General features: G+C 55.3%; 2 protein-coding genes across 4 annotated transcripts; one reads left to right on the forward strand and one right to left on the reverse strand.

Annotated features, from left to right (window-relative positions):
* Positions 1-1,007: 1,007 nt before the first annotated feature.
* KAT8 (lysine acetyltransferase 8) lies at positions 1,008-10,692 on the forward strand. Of its 3 annotated transcripts, XM_061209187.1 has the most exons (11): positions 1,008-1,223; positions 2,528-2,602; positions 2,680-2,855; positions 6,500-6,553; positions 6,655-6,819; positions 7,586-7,675; positions 9,371-9,511; positions 9,609-9,702; positions 9,797-9,947; positions 10,099-10,253; positions 10,526-10,692. In XM_061209187.1, the coding sequence occupies exons 1-11, from the start codon at positions 1,013-1,015 to the stop codon at positions 10,588-10,590; spliced, it is 1,377 nt and encodes a 458-aa protein (XP_061065170.1). In that variant the 5' UTR covers positions 1,008-1,012; the 3' UTR covers positions 10,591-10,692. The 3 variants fall into 3 exon arrangements, with proteins under 3 accessions (XP_061065170.1, XP_061065169.1, XP_061065171.1); XM_061209186.1 differs by having other exon boundaries at positions 10,099-10,692; XM_061209188.1 differs by lacking the exons at positions 1,008-1,223; positions 2,528-2,602; positions 2,680-2,855 and adding an exon at positions 3,978-5,649 and having other exon boundaries at positions 10,099-10,692.
* A 78-nt stretch (positions 10,693-10,770) lies between these two features.
* PRSS8 (serine protease 8) lies at positions 10,771-15,156 on the reverse strand. Its single transcript, XM_061209192.1, has 6 exons — positions 14,818-15,156; positions 14,521-14,538; positions 12,661-12,823; positions 12,109-12,380; positions 11,852-12,018; positions 10,771-11,720 (listed from the first exon to the last, which is right to left on the reverse strand). Exons 1-6 carry the CDS (start codon positions 14,900-14,902, stop codon positions 11,397-11,399), a joined length of 1,029 nt encoding a protein of 342 aa, XP_061065175.1. The 5' UTR covers positions 14,903-15,156; the 3' UTR covers positions 10,771-11,396.
* Positions 15,157-16,422: the final 1,266 nt, after the last annotated feature.

The raw sequence follows: 16,422 nt of genomic DNA on the forward strand, positions 1-16,422 counted from the left end.
TTCATTCCCCAAAAGCCAAGTTACCAGCACTTCCCACTGCCATCCCTCACAAATACTTAGACGTCTATTTCCTGATCTATAACCTCATCCTTAGGGCTTGAGCATTACACCCCTCTTAGAATTGTTTCTAAGCCCAATAACCAAATTATAAGTCAAAGATGATTCAGAGAGAGAGCAAAGGGAATGCTTGAGCACCTACCCTGTCTGGTATTGTGCAATACGCTTGTTTTATATACATAAGAGATAGATAAGTATATGGTTCAACCTTTTTATAGTTACATGGCTTATACAGTTTGACCTTTAACGACACTCTGGGAATGGACATACTTGTACAACTTCCCCAGTGTAGGGGCAGAACCCAGGATTCCTCACTCAGTAAGCCCCAGATGCTCTCCATTATGTCCACTGCCTTTGGCTAGTTTCTGTTTAGGGGACCTGGTCCTTTCTTTACAAAGGCTTGATTCTGTGAGAGTGACTCATTGGCTGTCCCAGGACACATCCGTCCTGCTTCCCCCACCCCAACTGTCCTTTTCCCACTCTGAACAAGGAAGGCAGTTTCTCCAGTCTTCAAAAACGGGAGACCCGTATTTGGCAGGCGGAAGTGGGCGGCACGGGGATGGGTGTTAATCCCAAGTTCATCGCCCTAAAGCCAGGCATCCAGGGAGGCTGCTTTGGCTCTGCCCCGGTAAAGTGGGGGCAGCGCCCCCTGATCAGGCACCCGGACCTTTAAAAAGATCGAGCTGAGGCATCACATCAGGAAAGCCTTTTTCCTCTCTTCAACTCTACGGTGCAGCCATAGTTCCAAACGGAAAACAACTCCAGGGCAACCGGCACAGTCCACGTCAATCTGGCCCAGCGCCGCGGAGACCGTCGCACGAGCCAATGAGCTCTTGCCACGTCACAGACCCCCCCTCCCCCCCCTCCAGCCTGCCGCGGCCTCCGCCACGAGTCGCTGACCCGGAGCTAAAGGCCCTGCGCGGCGCTATATTCTGGCGTCACTTCCACTACAGCGATGGCGGCACAGGGAGCAGCTGCGGCGATTGCGGCGGCGACTTCAGGGGTCGCGGGGGAGGGCGAGCCCGGGCCCGGCGAGAATGTGGCGGTCGAGGGGACCTCCCCGTCCCCGGGCCGCGTCTCTCCGCCGACTACGGCGCGTGGAGAGCCAGAAGTCACCGTGGAGATCGGAGAAACATACCTGTGCCGAAGGCCGGATAGCACCTGGCGTGAGGGCGGGACCCAGGGCCAGGGGGTGGGGTTTAAGGGCGGGACGGGGCCTGAGGGAGGAGAACGCGGACTTTCGGACTTGCCCGGGCGCCGCCTACAAACCTCCCCGAGTTGGGCGTTCGCCAAGTTCTTCCTACTGTGTGTAGAGCTCCCAATCCACTTCCTTGCCCAGTCTCAGGCTTCATTCCCTTTTCTTGTTAACCTTCTTCCTCAGTGGTCTCCCTTGTCTCTGTGGCTCCCCCTTCCATCCATCCCCTGCAGCCGCCAGCGGAGAGGACCTCCCAGAACACAAAAGCGAGCTTCCCCTCCCTTCTATTGCTTTGCCTCATTTCCAAAATAAACCCCAAGTTCCTTAGAATGGCATTCATTTTTGTAACCTCTCTGTTTTTCAGCACCCCTAGTAAAGGCCATTGCCAGACCAGACCACACTGTATGCTCTGAAGGCCATATGCCTTTTACCGCCTGTGCCCTCTGCTTGGAATGCCCTTTCTTCCCTTTCTCCTTGTTTAGCTGGCTAGCCCCAGTCATCCTTTTAGGATCATATCCCCTGTGATGCCATTCTTGACTCCCTTCAGGCAGATTGAGTCGTTCCCTTCTGTATGTTCCCTTTCTGTATGAAGAAATGCAACATTTTCTTCATACCTGAGCTATAGTATATGTACCATTATGTTGTCATTGTTTGTCTGTCTGTCTTCTATCAAAGTGGGAACTTCCGGAGGGCAGGACTGCTCATGATCCATCACTGTATCCAGCAGCAACCCAGCACAGGGCCAGACATGCAGTGGTTACCTTCCTCGTTTATCGAATGGTCGGCTGTTTGTCAGGTGCTATGCTGAAAGCTTTAGAGCCATTAATTCACCGTTTGAGGTGGGCACGGTTATCCTTATAGATGAAGATGCTGAGGCTCAGAAAGCCAAAATAACTTGTTCAGTTAAATATAGTTAGGAAGTGGGGCTGTCTGATTCCACAGCTAGCCCCCATGACCCCTGAACAAATGAACGACTGAGTATAGTAAAACAAACATTGAATTTGGAGCCAGATTTAAATTCAGTTAAGTATTAGCTCTTATCACTTTTCAAATAGGTGACCCTGGGTAAGCCTCAGTTTCCTTGTCTCTAAAATAAGAATAACAGCACCAATCTGGCCCACCTCAGACAGTGATTGAAGGGAGTGGCAGATGTGAACAGGTGAGGTTAGCGTACATTTGGCCACAGAATCTGGGAAACTGCTCCTCAGTGGGAAGGATCACTCTTGTTCCAGCCCTGTTTTCTTTCCTGGTGATGCTAGCCCTTTCCCTTCACAGATTCTGCTGAAGTGATCCAGTCTCGAGTGAACGATCAGGAGGGCCGAGAGGAATTCTATGTACACTATGTGGGCTGTGAGTGACTTGGGGTATCCAGGTCTGGGGGGGGGGCGAGGGCGGAAGGGCAGCACCCTCATGGCCCATCCTCACAGTTAACCGGCGACTGGACGAATGGGTAGACAAGAACCGGCTGGCGCTGACCAAGACAGTGAAGGATGCCGTGCAGAAGAACTCAGAGAAGTACCTCAGCGAGCTGGCCGAGCAGCCTGAGCGAAAGATCACTCGCAACCAAAAGCGCAAGCATGACGAGATCAACCACGTGCAGAAGGTCCGGGCCCCTCCCCTTCCCCGGGGCTGCAGGAGGCTCAGCTGCCTCTGCTGACTCCCTTGGGTCCCAGTGCCAAAACCACAGCAGCTCCCATTTCTTAAGCTCCTACAGTGTGTAGGGGACTCTATCTACTTCTTCCCAGGTATTCTTCACAGATGAGAAAACTGAGGCTCAGAGAGGGTGAGAGCTTGGCTACAGTCTCGTGGCAAGGAAATGACACAGCTGGGACTGGAACTCAGGCCTCTTGCACCTTTCATGCCCGCTTTTGGCTGTGCCACATTGACAGATGGACCTGAAGTCCAAAGGGGAGGAAGAGAATGAGTGATTTGGGGCACTTGCTATTGCCAAGCATTGTGCTGAGTGTTGTGCCTGTATAAGCTCATCAGATCCTCCCTAACAACTCAACACCACAGGGGTAATTAGTTCTTTTTGAGGAAAACAGGAAGCAGGTTCAGAGAGGTTAAGTAACATGCCCAAGATCATACAGCTAGTAAAAGGGTGGGTTGAAATTAGAGTAATAATGGCAAACATTTATAGGCTTGTGAGCCACGGTATTAGGCTAAGTATTTCAGTATATGATCTCACTGAAGTTTCACAGCAACTCTGTGAGGTAAGCATTATGTCCCCAGTTTACAAGGGAGGTACAGGTAGTTTTAGGAATCCAGTTAGGAATTAGATTGGCCAACTAGATTGTCCTACTTTGGGGCACAAGCTCTTTGAAACATGCTAGAAATTCCTGCCACTTTATTCCAAAACTTGGGTTCTTTTCACGAAGCTAGCCTGCCCTGGGGGGTTTCTATCCTCCCACTGTGAATCTTAGTTTCTGGATTTGTGAGATGGGGTGTGCACACAAGAGGAGGGTTTATGGAGCTCTCAAGGCACCCAGACCTTCATTATTTTCAACCAGTGCTAGTCCATCCTTCTGAGTGCTCGTCCTGGGCTTAGCAGCAATGATTTGCAAACTGTGGGGCTGTTAGTAGATTGCCAAATTAGTTCAGTGGGTGGTGACCATTTAAATTTCAAAAATGGAAGAACTAGGACAGGACAAGATAGAAAATATCATAGTGAATTGTACTTTATTAAAGGTAAGTATTGTTTTAAGAAGCTTCTATTTCACATACAAATATATATATGTATATACACAAACTTGCCAGTTGGTTTACAGTGCTGTGATAAAAAAATTTGAAATACCTGAATTAGAAAGATCTCTCACTGGGAATTCCCTGGCGGTCCAATGGTTAGGACTCGGCACTTTCACTGTCATGGCCCGGGTTCAATCCCTGGTCAGGAACTAAGATCCTGCAAGCCACATGGCGTGGCCAAAAAAAAAGATATCTCACCATCTAAGGCAGCACGGTCCAATTGAACGTCCTGTGATAAATGGAAATGTTCTACCTCTGTGCTGTCCGAAACAGTAGCCACTACTCACGTGTGGCTCTTGAGCACTTGAAATGGGTTTCGTGTGAGTAAGAATTAAATTTTTTTAATTTTATTAAAAGATTTTTTTTTTTGGCCACGCTGCACAGCATGTGGGATCTTAGTTCCCCGACCAGGGATCGAATCCGTGTCCCATGCATTGAAAGGCGGATTCTTTACCACTGGACCACCAGGGAAGTCCCAAGAATTAAATTTTATTTGAATGTAATGAACTTAAATTTAGGTAGCCACTTGTGGCTAGTGACTACTCTACCGGACAGCGCAGATCTAAGGTTTTCTTAGCTCCCCAGCCAGGTTGCACTGGCACATTAAGTCGCAAAGATGTACCTCTAAGCTGGCAGTCAGCAGGGTGGTTGACAGTGGGCCAGTGGGGATAAAATCAAAGAACGAGTAACAGTGAGTTAACGATCAGCAAGGTTCTTCAGAGCCTAATTAATGTTTAATTCTAAATAAACTGCAGCATTTACGGAAAGTAGTGTTTTTGTAATTCTTTAATGCATTTGCAGAGGAGGATTGTGTTGTATGAGTTGGGAAATGTGTTTTAAAGAGGCATGTGAGGAGGAAAATCATCCTTCCCTCATCTTTGCAGGGGTTAGGTGTGGAGTTGGACAGGCGAGGGGCCCATGCCCAGCTGTGCTGGGTGCCAGTTCTGTGAGCTCACCTCTCTGTGCCTCAGTTTCCTCTTTCGTGCAGTGGAGAGAGTGAGGACTCCCATCTCAGGCTTGTTCTGAGTAATGCCTACGACGTAAGTGCTTAGTACTCGGAATAAATGGCAGCTGGCTAGTCCCCAAGGGCCAGTGACCTCGCCTCTCCCTGCCTGTTTACTTCTCTGTAAAATAGAAGTAAGAACATTGTATCTCAGCGTTGCCAAAAGGGTTAAATGAGGCCATCCAGGCAAAGTGCTTTGTGGAAGGGGTTCTGGGTAAAAGGCTGGCTCCTTCTCCCTTCTGAACTACAGGGCAAGGCTGCCATCTACTCTGGTGTAGGTCATAGGCCTACCTGCGTCCACTGTTAGGCTGGACTTGGTTCCTCCTTCAGCGTCTGGCCTAGGAACAAGATGGGCTGTGAGTGCCACCTGAGTTGTAATCCCTGCCTTCCAAAGACTTGGAAAATGGGGGAAGCCAAGAAAGGGGAGTCGGAGGGTACTGTTGTTGACCACTGAATTCCTGACTTGTGAAGGAATGTATTCTGCATCGGAAGAATCCAGTCAGGCCTCCTGGAGGATTGTTGACCACACCTTCCCAGGGTGCTGGGCCTTGAAGGACAGGGAGAGCACAGCAAAAGCAATTACACGTGATCACTCGCCAAGCTCTGCCTCATCATGCACTTGCCTGGCTCATGCTCGGTACCAGGCTGAGTAAGCATCTTCTGGCAGCTGTAGGAGAGGGAAGGACATTCAGGGTGGAAGGAACTGCATGTGCAAAGGCATGGAGGCCAGAAACAGGAGTGTCGATAGCAGAGCAGATTTGAGGGGGCTGAGACTGGGGGCTGGGAATTTACAGAGGCCTCGTCAACTATCCAGACCTGAGACGGTGGCAGTGGCTATTTGGTGTGGGACAGAGGAACCGGTTCCAGAGATGACAAGGAGGTAGAGCTAACAGGACGTGGCCATTATTCGAATGCCAGGCTGAGAGAGGAGGAGGGGTCTTGAGAGCAGGCCTCTTATTGGTCTGGGGTAGTTGGACTGAAAGTGATGCTCCTAGTGAGATGGGGAACCCAGGAGGATGAACAGGTTTGCAGGGAGGAAAGGTTGAGTTCCTTTCTGGACACCTAGAGCCTGATGTACCTGTGGGAGGGGCCTCCGGGAGCAGTCTCATGGGCAGGAAAGAGGTCCAGGCACACCGGGGAGTCCGCGCCAGTTCCTGCTATGGAAGCGGAAGACCAGGCCCATTATGTCATCTGTCTCACAACAGCTGTGGCAGAGCTGGATTGATTGCGTTGTACAGCTGAAGCTCTTACCAGCCCAAGAACTGGAACCAGGCCTCCTGATCCTAGCCCTGTTCATCAGGCAAAAGGTCCAAACTTGGGCATCAGGAGTGTCTGGGATGTATGGGTGGGTAGGCAGATGGGAGAGGAACTTGGACCAGTCAGCTCTGAAACCAGGTGAAACAGGTTTGCTAGACAGGAGGGAAGTGCTGGGTTCTGGGATGGGAGGGGTGGCCTGACCTCCACTTCTGTTCACCTGTGTCCACTTCTTTCTCACTCAGACCTATGCAGAGATGGACCCCACAACGGCAGCCCTGGAGAAGGAACATGAGGCGGTAAGTAGGGGAGGGGGTCCTAACTGGGGGCACCCCTTCCCTACGGCATCTCTTGCCCCGACCGAGCCATCCCCTGCCCTTCACTCCCACCTCGCCCACAGATCACCAAGGTGAAGTACGTGGACAAGATCCACATCGGGAACTACGAAATCGACGCCTGGTACTTCTCCCCGTTCCCTGAAGACTATGGGAAACAGCCCAAGCTCTGGCTCTGCGAGTACTGCCTCAAGTACATGAAATACGAAAAGAGCTACCGCTTCCACTTGGTGAGGCTGGGCCGGGCCGGGCCTGGTGAGTGCGGTGGTGGGCATAGAGGCTGAGGGCCGGCTGAGGCAGCGGCACTGGGCAAGAGAGACAGGTCCAGAGCAGTTGAGTCCAAGGAAAAGCTGCCCCGGCTGGAGAGACCTGGATTCCAGGCCTGACTCTGCCTTTGCCGGAGTGACCTTGGCCAACTTGCTGACCCTCCCCAGACTCCAGTTTCCTCTTCTGTGGAATGGGGACCTTCTGGGGTCCCTTGCCCTCAGCACATGTTTATCAAGGCCAGTCCAGTGCCAGGTTCCCCTGTGGAAAAGAGGAAGTTATCACAGCCCCGAGCCGTGGGACCATGAGGTGCGGACAGACAGGAAGCTTTAATCCACACGCAGGACCTGCTGGGGCAGGGCAGTGGCGTGTTTCCCACAGGGTAGACACTGAGGCAAATGTATGTGGTTTGGGAAATGCCCTTGTCACGGGTGCCAGCCCTCCAGAGTCCTCCAGAGCCAGGCTGAGCTGGACTTAAAACCATCTCGCTGTGTGATATTTGAGCCAGTTACTTAGCCAGTTACTGTGCCTCGGTTTCTCCATCTGTAAAATAGCATCCATCTCCTCAGATGGTTGGGAGGATTACTCGATGTAGGTAAAGGGTGGAGCCTGGGGTCTCCAGGTGGAGAGAAGCAGAGGCCTGCTGCAGGCCACACAGGGCAGGATGGGGCACCTAGCGGGGAGCCTTGGGGCCTCATACCTGTGCCTCCCCCTGCCCATCCCCACCCCCAGGGCCAGTGCCAGTGGCGGCAGCCCCCGGGGAAGGAGATCTATCGCAAGAGCAACATCTCTGTGTACGAGGTAGACGGCAAAGACCACAAGGTGAGCCCCGGGGGGAGGCACTGTGGCAGGTGGGGGGACACGCTGGGCACCTCCCGACGATGCTCACCATCGCCAAAGGGTAGAGGCCGGCCTTAGTGTGCGAAGAGGCCTGCGGGCTTGTGCTCAGCCTGGCACTCGGCCTGTGGTTGGTGCATAGTGAACTCGTGGCCCTGTGGTGCCAGCCTCGAGTTCTGGGTTTCCCTTCTGTCCCTGAGGACTTGCCTTCTGATGGGGTAGCTTGGGGTGGCTTAGGTTCAGGTGATTTTGGAACCCAGAGTGGAAATTGTCTTGCCTCAGGCTGTTGTTAAAAACTGCTTTCTCTTTCTGCCTGAAGAAAAGGTGTTTGTTTTTCCTGGGTGTAAACTGTGAACTGCTTTGTGTGAGGTTTCCTGTGGGGAGAGCTCTGTGGCTCAGACCGCTAATTTCCTTGTTCCTGAAGGACTTCGCTGGGGAAGGGTGGGGCCTTTGGGGCCTGCTTTGCTGTCGTTGAGAACTTGACCCTTGCCTGGTCAGTCTGGGAAGGTCTCCTGGGGAAGGCCAGTAGAGTGTAAGACGCAGAGGGCTGGCCTCTGAGTGGCTCCTGGCTTCAAATTGCCCCGTCACTTCCTAGCTGACCTTGGACAAGTTACTTAAGGTCCTTTGTTCCTGTTTCCTCATCTTTAAGACAGGAGTTATGCTAATAGTTAAGTAACAGGCTTGTTAGTGGAGTAAATGAGACAGCAAAGTCAAGTACTTAGCACAGTCCCTGGCATCGAATAGGGGCTTAGTAAACATGGGCCTTTGTCAGCCTCGTGATAAGTAACTTGGGAAATACCCATTCTTAGCCCCACCAGAGCCCCCTGCTCTGCCTTCCTGAGCATGAATGGGGCTGGGGGCGGCAGGAGGGGCCCCAGCAGGAGACGTGGGTGTTCTTCCCAGCTCTGCCTTCTCCAGCTTTGGGGCCTCAGGCAAGCACTTCCCCCCGCCGCCCCCCAGAGCCTCCGTTGCCTCCTAAGCAAAATGGGTCTAGCAGTGCTGGGCTCACACAGTTGTTGAGTCAAATGAGAGTGGATGTAAAAGGTGTCCTTGATCTCTGCCATGAAGCCAACCTCCAGGTCCCACTGGCCCTCCTGACATTGGTCTCTCTGTCCCGGTGTGGCTGAGTGGGCAGACAGCTCAGGCTGCAGAGTCAGGCTCGAGGGTCGTCCATTCAGCAAACATTTACCAAGCTCCCAGCTTCATGCTTAGCCTTGCGCTAGGTGCTGAGGACACAGCTATGAACAGTCAGAACTCATATAGCAGGTTGAGTCCTGCCCTAGTGCTCACCAGCCATGGGACCTTGAGTGAGCCACTGTCTCCTCTGAGCTTCTTTCCTGACCTGAAATAGAAGAGTTCGTGTCTGTGAAGATTGAGCTCCTCTTCAGCGCTCAGAAGCGGTAGCCATGATTGGTCCAGCTCTGCTGTTACCTCCTTGAGTGCGCGTAGCTCTCTGATTTTCAGTTTCCCCGTCCATCAGAACGTGACTCTAAGACTCCTTCCGGTTCTAAACATGACTGTCCTGGTGAGGATCCCACTTCTCACCGTGCTGGCACTGGCTGCTGTCTGGAGCCTGGCACTTGCAGGGCAGGGTGGCAGCTCCTGCCCAGGTCTCCATGGGGCGAGGCGGAGGAGTTAACGCCTGCTCCCTGAGCCTGCTTCCACCTCGCGACCCCTCAGATTTACTGTCAGAACCTGTGTCTGCTGGCCAAGCTTTTCCTGGACCACAAGACATTGTACTTCGACGTGGAGCCATTCGTCTTTTACATTTTGACCGAGGTGGACAGGCAGGGAGCCCACATCGTCGGCTATTTCTCGAAGGTGCTGGGTCGGGAAGCCTGGGTTGAGGGAGCGGGGGAGAATGAACCAGAAGCAGGGGCTGAGCCTCCGCAGAGGTCCTGACCACCCACCCCTACAGGAAAAGGAGTCACCAGATGGGAACAACGTGGCCTGCATCCTGACCCTGCCCCCCTACCAGCGCCGTGGCTATGGAAAGTTCCTCATTGCTTTCAGTGAGTGGTTCCCGGCCTGTCCAGGAAGGGCAGCTGTGGTGAGGGGTGCCAGGGCAGGGTGGGTCCTCAGTTTCCTCATTTCCACCGTTGCCAGGTTATGAGCTGTCCAAGCTGGAGAGCACAGTAGGCTCCCCTGAGAAGCCACTGTCTGACCTGGGCAAGCTCAGTTACCGCAGCTACTGGTCCTGGGTCCTTCTGGAGATCCTGCGAGACTTCCGGGGCACACTGTCCATCAAGGACCTTAGGTAAGGGAGGCACCTGGAACCCTCAAAGAGGGAAGGACTCTCCTAAGATTGGCCGTGATGCTGTCAAACTGCCTCCTTGTCCCCTTTTGCTGTCCCAGCCAAACCCCACAAGGGAGCTCTCTCCAGCATCTGCTCTAATCCCTTTCTGCAGCCAGATGACGAGCATCACCCAGAATGACATCATCAGCACCCTCCAGTCCCTCAACATGGTCAAGTACTGGAAGGGCCAGCACGTGATCTGTGTCACACCCAAGCTGGTGGAGGAACACCTCAAAAGTGCCCAGTATAAGAAACCACCCATAACAGGTGGGTGGAGTCTGCCCAGGGTGTGTGTGTGTGTGTGTGGGGTAGATGTAAGGACTGCCGTGAGCCAAGGCCTCTGTTTTGCTGTCATCGGATCCCCAACCAGTCTGACCAGCTCCCAGGACCGAAGCCTGGGGCAGCCCCCTCCCCAGGACTCAGTCTGCCCCTGTTCTCACCTCGAGGTGAAACCTGGCCTGGGCCCAGGGCAGAGCAGCCAGTGCGAGCGGCCAGGCCCGGAGGCCCAGTCCTGCCTCTCATGCCTCTTCTCCCCACAGTGGACTCTGTCTGCCTCAAGTGGGCACCCCCCAAGCACAAGCAAGTCAAACTCTCCAAGAAGTGAGTGGCCTGTGCCCCTGCTGCTGGACCCGTGCCTCCTTGCACCCCAGCCTGTAAATATGTACAGACCTGTTTCGTCATTTTTTTAATAAAGTAAGTTCTGCCAGTGGCTCTGGACTTTGGAGGTGGGAGGGAGAGGCCCAGAGCGGATGGGCCTCATTTCACGTCACACACACACGGCCAGTTGTGCTCAGAACATTTTACTCCGTCTCGCTCCGTCTAACCCCGCACACCAGGTGCGAGTCGGGGTCCAGTTCCGGTGGGGGCTCAGTCCTCCGGAGTCCAGGAGTCGGGGCTCAGGGGGCGTGGCAGCCAGTGAGGCAAGAGTGGGGCCTTTTCTGTCCTTGAAAGCATGCTGCCCAGAGGCAGCCCCAGCCCAGAAAACAGTGAGAGGGTGAAATGATGGGGCTCATCAGGCAGAGCAGGTGAGGTGCTGCAGCCAGCCTTTTAGCAGGAGGCATCTGGGCAGTCTTCTAGAAACAGGTGGGGAGCCGGGGCCCACTTTCATAGCTGAGGGTCCTTGGGGGCTCCATTGGAGCCCAACCGATAGGCTTGTGGACAGTAGATGGAGGAGACCAGAGTTTCTAGCCAGCAGACTCCTAGGCAGTAAACTCCTGTGGTGGAGGTTACAGCCCCAAAGAGCAACCCAGAAGAGTGGGCGCAAAGGTCAGGATGGTGCTTTGAACTCCCACAGGGTCCTGGGAGGAAGGAGTGGCTCAAAGTCAGGCCCCAGGCATCCTGGGAGCAGGCGTGTGCCCTTGGGTGTGATGTGGAGGTCCCAGAAGCAAGTCAGCTCCTAGGGTGAGTAGCTCAGTGGTCGTGCTGTGGGCGGAGGAGGCCCAGGGTCAGGCCTAGTGGCAGCAGAAGGAGGGGTCCCACCAAGCCTGGGGCTGGGGCAGAGTTGAAGGCCCCGAAGTTGCTGCAGAGGTTGCCATCAGGCTGGGACTCCTGGATTTGGGGCACCACCTGAGGCTGGAGCTCTGCCACTTTGTGGTGAATCCAGGAGGCATAGCTGGAGGTCAGAGTATACACACCGGGCCTGTTGGGGGCCCCACAGGCATCACCCCAGCTTACGATGCCTGCCACGTACCAGCGACCCCCCACTGGGCAGGAGAGTGGGCCCCCAGAGTCACCCTGAGGAGAAAATCCACACAGCAGCTGTCAGGACCGGACGCCAGGCCTCCAACCATCCGTGCGAGCCCCATCGAGCCCTCATCTCCCAAGACACGCCTGTCTCATCTTTTCCCCGGACCCCCCGCATTTACCTGGCAGGCGTCCTTGCCCCCGTTCACATAGCCAGCACACACCATGTCCTGCTGGATAAAGTGGGGCTCCTCGGGCTTGGCGTTGATACTGTACAGGCAGTTACAGGTCTCACGACTGATCAGTGGCACCTCAAGTTGCTGCAGTGTCTTGGGGGCCTGGAGGCTCACTGTGGGGACAAAAGATGCTTACGCAGGGCCTCCTACCCTGCGTCGGCTCCCCCCGTGCCTCTAGATGTCAGCGCCCCCCTCACCCTCACCTGAGGGGGCCACGTGGCCCCATCCCGTGACAGTGCACTGGAGACCATTGGGGAAGGAGGCGTTGGCTGCAGGGAGGCAGATGGGCCGGATGTAGCGAGAGAAGTTGACAGAGCGGCTGAGCTGGAGGAGCGCGATGTCACCCATGGAGCCCTCCTGGAGGTAGCTGGAGTGGGAAATGACCTGCGCCACCGTGCGGACCTCGGTGTCAGAGCTGTAGTAGTTCAGCTTGTGGGCCCCCAGCTTTACCTCGTAGTCCTCCGTGTGGTGCTCCCTGCAGGCAGAGGGGCGAAGGCTGGGACCTGAGAGACCAGGATCCCTGTTGCCTTGTGGCATCCAACCTCAGTTCCTGACCTTTCAGGGTCCACCCTGCATCCTAGTTTTATCCTGTGACCTGTGACCTCTGGCCTTCACTCCTGACGGATCCTTACAGACTTTATTGATATCCCTAGATACAACCCAAGAACCTCCAACCTCTGACCTACACTGATCCTTGAACTTTGACCTCCAGCCCACTTTTGACTTCCCCGCCCTGCCCCCTACCCAGCTGGTACCTTGGAAAGCAGTGAGCTGCCGACAGCACCCACTGCTCGGACAGGAGAGAGCCGCCACACGCGTGGACGCCGTTGTAGCTGACGCTGACCTGCCAGGGCCACTGGCCGTGGGCTGAATCGCTACCACCTGTGATACGTGCTTGGGGGACCACGCCGCAGGAGGCTGCCCAGGGAGGAAAGGGAGGGAGGGGGTCAGGTCCTCAGGGGCCCCCAAACCACGTCCTCGACCCTGCCACTCCCGACATAGCCCAGGAGGTCTGGTTTGGAGCTTGGGGAGTGAGTTTACAGAAACCAGCCGCCCTGTGTCCCCATCCCATGGCTCACCAGTCACGGTCAGTTCTGCACTCCCCCCCCCCCCGCCCCCCGCTACCCTCGACCCAGTGCCTAGTTAAGGTCTCATCCAGCGTCTGTCCTCACAGGCCTTCCTGCCTTCCATCTGCTCCACTCCTTACAAACCTGGCCAGGTCACACCCCCGCTTAAATCCTTCCCTGGCTCCGCACTGCCCTTACGAGAGACTCCAGACCTTCCATGGCACAGCTATCCGCTCCAGCCATCCCTCTGGACACCCTGTCACAGCGGGCCACACACTTGTTCACCTCCAGACCTTGGCTTATTCAGGTCACTCTGCCTAGGATACCTTTCCTCATCCCTACTTCGCTCAGCAAACTGCTGTTTGCCTATGGAGATGGTTCAAATTCTCAGTCCCTCTGTAGCCTGCCCTGACCCTGCTGGCTGAGTGAGGCGACGCTTCGGAGCTCCCGAGGTCCGTGCTTCCCGGACGTGACTGCTCCGCATTATGATGGTGTCTGCTTCAAGCAGCCAACCTGGGCGTTCCCTAGGGGCAGGAACGAGGGCAGATCCCCACGTCCCCAGCACCCAGCACAGGGCTGGGCACACGGATGGAGTCGTGAATGTGTGTTGAACAAACGAACAAAACAGCCGGGCTCCCAGGGTGTGAATGTCTAGTTTCCAGGACGGCCCCACCCCCGCAGAGACCGCTGTTTGGAGCAGGACCCAAGTGCCCTTCACAAAGTCACCTGCTCAGAAGCAGGGAAAACCACCCAGTGAGGCGCCTCCTCCTCTCCTTGTAAAAAGGACAATAGAGACCAGCAGTTCAAGCAACGTCAGGCCCCAGAGGGGCTTTCACTTCCTTAATCTTCCAGACTCTTCATTGCAGCCCCAGGAGACAGACAGAATCAACTTCATTTTTTAAAAAAATTTTTTGTTTTTGGCCGCACCGTATGGCATGTGGGACCTTAGTTCCCTGACCAGGGATCGAACCGGTGCTCCCTGCATTGGAAGTGCAGAGTCTTAACCACTGGACCACCAGGGAATTCCCAGAATCGACTTCATTTTATTTTATTTTATTTTTGCCGCACCTCACGGCCTGTGGGATCCTAGTTCCCCAACCCGGGGGCCCTCGGCAGTGAAAGTGCGGAGTCCCAACCGGTGGACCCCCAGGGAACTCCCTCAACTTCATTTTAGAGGTGGGGGAACTGGCATTCGAGACACAGCCAGTACATGGTGAAGCCGGGATTGCCAAGGAGACGGATCCTTGGTTTGTTTCCCTCAAAACAACCCACGTTTGGAGTCAGACGTGGGTTTAAATCCCAGCTCTGACACTTACTGGCTGTGTGCCGTTGGGCAAGTCATTTCTCTGCCCCTCAGTTTCTTAACCCAAAGAACGAGGGCTGTATTCCTCGCCTCCCAGAGCTATTGGGGGACCTAAATAAGACAACAGGAGTGAACGAGACGGCCTTGCAGAGAGAGGGTCAGGCACTCAAACGCCCCAGGGAAATCTGAACCCGTGGTCCCTCCCCCTCCCCTTCCCCTTCCCCCACTTCCCTGGCGAGCCTCACCTTCAGCCCCAACGGCTCCTGGAGGGAAAGAGAAAGAGGGAGGGGTAAGCAGGCAAGTCTCAAGTGCCCAGACCCCCCCCTTACCTGATGCTTCTCCACAGGGCTGGCCCCCCCCCCAACAGGAAGCCAAAGCTGAGGGGAGAGGCCAAGAGCCAGGAAGGCTGAAGCTGGGGGTTCTTGAGCCCAGAATAAGGGATGTGCCCCAGAAAAGGGTTATACCCTCGGCCCCGGTGCACTACCCGCCGCCCCCCGCCCCCCTCTCCCCGTGCTCCACACTCCCCACCCCCACACACTCACCCATCTCATTCCGGAATAATCCAAGCAAAAGCAGAGTGGCCAGAGCCTCCAGCCACCTAGGCCCCTGGCCTGCCCTCTGGGCCATGACCCAGGACCAGGGGCCCTGGGAAAACACCAGGCACCCAAAGGAAGGGACCTCAGGCTGGGGTTCAAAGGCAAGATCCAGGTGTCAGGACCAGAGGGAAGCGGGAGCAGGTGTCCAAGGCGGCTTCGAAGGCAGGCAGCGGGCACAGAGGAAACGCTGGGGTCTCCGCAGCCGGCAGTGAGGAAGAGTCTCCAGCACGGCCTGGGTACACAGTAGATCTTCCTTCCGGAGTGGCAGCTCCTGGGAAAGGGCACCTACCTGCCGGCCCCTCCCCTGGCCCCGCCCTCCCTGCTCAGCTCAGCCGGCCTCTCTTGTTGCCAAAGTCCTTAGTCCTCTCAGACCCCTAGGCTGTGTGTGTGTGTGTGTGTGTGTGTGTGTGTGTGTGTGTGGCGTGGGGGTTGGGTTGAGCAGCCCCAGGCAGGGCTGGAAACCCGGATGGCTGGATTCCTGACCCAGTGGCTCTCAATCCCAGGTCTTTCAGGTCTCCCGGACCAGTTATGCCCCCAGGTCCCGGCCCGGCCTGTGTTACCTGTTACCGTGGGGGCCACAGCAGCTTCTCCCTCCTTTCCGCCTGAGGCCTGGCATCTGAGCCCAGGACAGCCAGGTCTGCCCCCGGGCTGGGGCCTTTTCAGGTCCTTCTGTGGAGCCTGCAGCCTCATCTTCGTGTGGTGAGGTGTGGTGAGCATGTCTGGTGGTGCTAATCATTCCACAAATACTTACTGAGCGCCTAATATGTTCCAGGCACAGGAGACGAAGTGGACACTGTCCCTGCCTTCCCTGAGCTCATGGTGAAGTTGGGGTGACAGACTTGAATCATATAATGACACAAGCAATTACAGAATAATTTCAAGCTACGAACTGTGATGGAGAAAAAAGAATGCGGGCTCTGGGAGCCACTTACAGGAGCCTGACCTGGGCTGGCATCAAGAAGGGCTCCTCAAGGAGGTGCCTTTAGAACTGAGACCTAAAGGGATTATGAAAAGGTGTTAACAAGGCAAAGATGGGGAAGGGTGGTCCAGGTGAATCGTCCTCAGAAGGAGGGCGCAGGTGGCCTAGGTTCAGGGAAAGGAGGCCCATGTGCCTGGGTTGGGGGTCAGGAGCCTCCTCTGTGAGTGTATGCATCTGGGCAATTGGGAAAGTGTGTTGGCTTCAAGCTCTAGAAAAACAGAGCCCCACTTGTCCACCTACCTTCCGTAAGACTAGGTGTCTGTACCTCTGAGCCAGGACTTCAGGGCCCAGGCTGGAGGGCAGGGAATTCCTGGAATGGGAAAGGGGACAAGACCGACTCGGGGGACTTCCCTGGTGGCGCAGTGGTTAAGAATCCGCCTGCCAATGCAGGAGACATGGGCTCGAGCCCTGGTCCGGGAAGATCCCACGTGCTGCGGAGCAACTAAGCCCGTGTGCCACAACTACTGAGCCTGCGCTCTAGAGCCCGCGAACCACAACTACTGAAGCCCGCGCGCCTAGAGCCCGTGCTCCGCAACAAGAGAAGCACCGCAACGAGTAGCCCGCGCACCGCA

The sequence above is a fragment of the Eubalaena glacialis genome, chromosome 13 (assembly GCF_028564815.1).
Source record: "Eubalaena glacialis isolate mEubGla1 chromosome 13, mEubGla1.1.hap2.+ XY, whole genome shotgun sequence".
Taxonomy (NCBI): Eukaryota; Metazoa; Chordata; class Mammalia; order Artiodactyla; family Balaenidae; genus Eubalaena; species Eubalaena glacialis.

Excerpts from the sequence above, each read along its gene's own strand:
- PRSS8 (XM_061209192.1), bottom strand. The coding sequence starts at position 14,902 with ATGGCCCAGAGGGCAGGCCAGGGGCCTAGGTGGCTGGAGGCTCTGGCC. Across the intron at positions 12,381-12,660 it reads GCAGCTCACTGCTTTCCAAG|GGAGCACCACACGGAGGACT; the intron begins GTACCAGCTGGG and ends CTCTGCCTGCAG. Across the intron at positions 11,721-11,851 it reads GGGGCAAGGACGCCTGCCAG|GGTGACTCTGGGGGCCCACT; the intron begins GTAAATGCGGGG and ends TTTTCTCCTCAG.
- KAT8 (XM_061209186.1), top strand. The coding sequence starts at position 1,013 with ATGGCGGCACAGGGAGCAGCTGCGGCGATTGCGGCGGCGACTTCAGGG. Across the intron at positions 6,554-6,654 it reads TGGAGAAGGAACATGAGGCG|ATCACCAAGGTGAAGTACGT; the intron begins GTAAGTAGGGGA and ends CCTCGCCCACAG. Across the intron at positions 9,512-9,608 it reads TCGTCGGCTATTTCTCGAAG|GAAAAGGAGTCACCAGATGG; the intron begins GTGCTGGGTCGG and ends CCACCCCTACAG.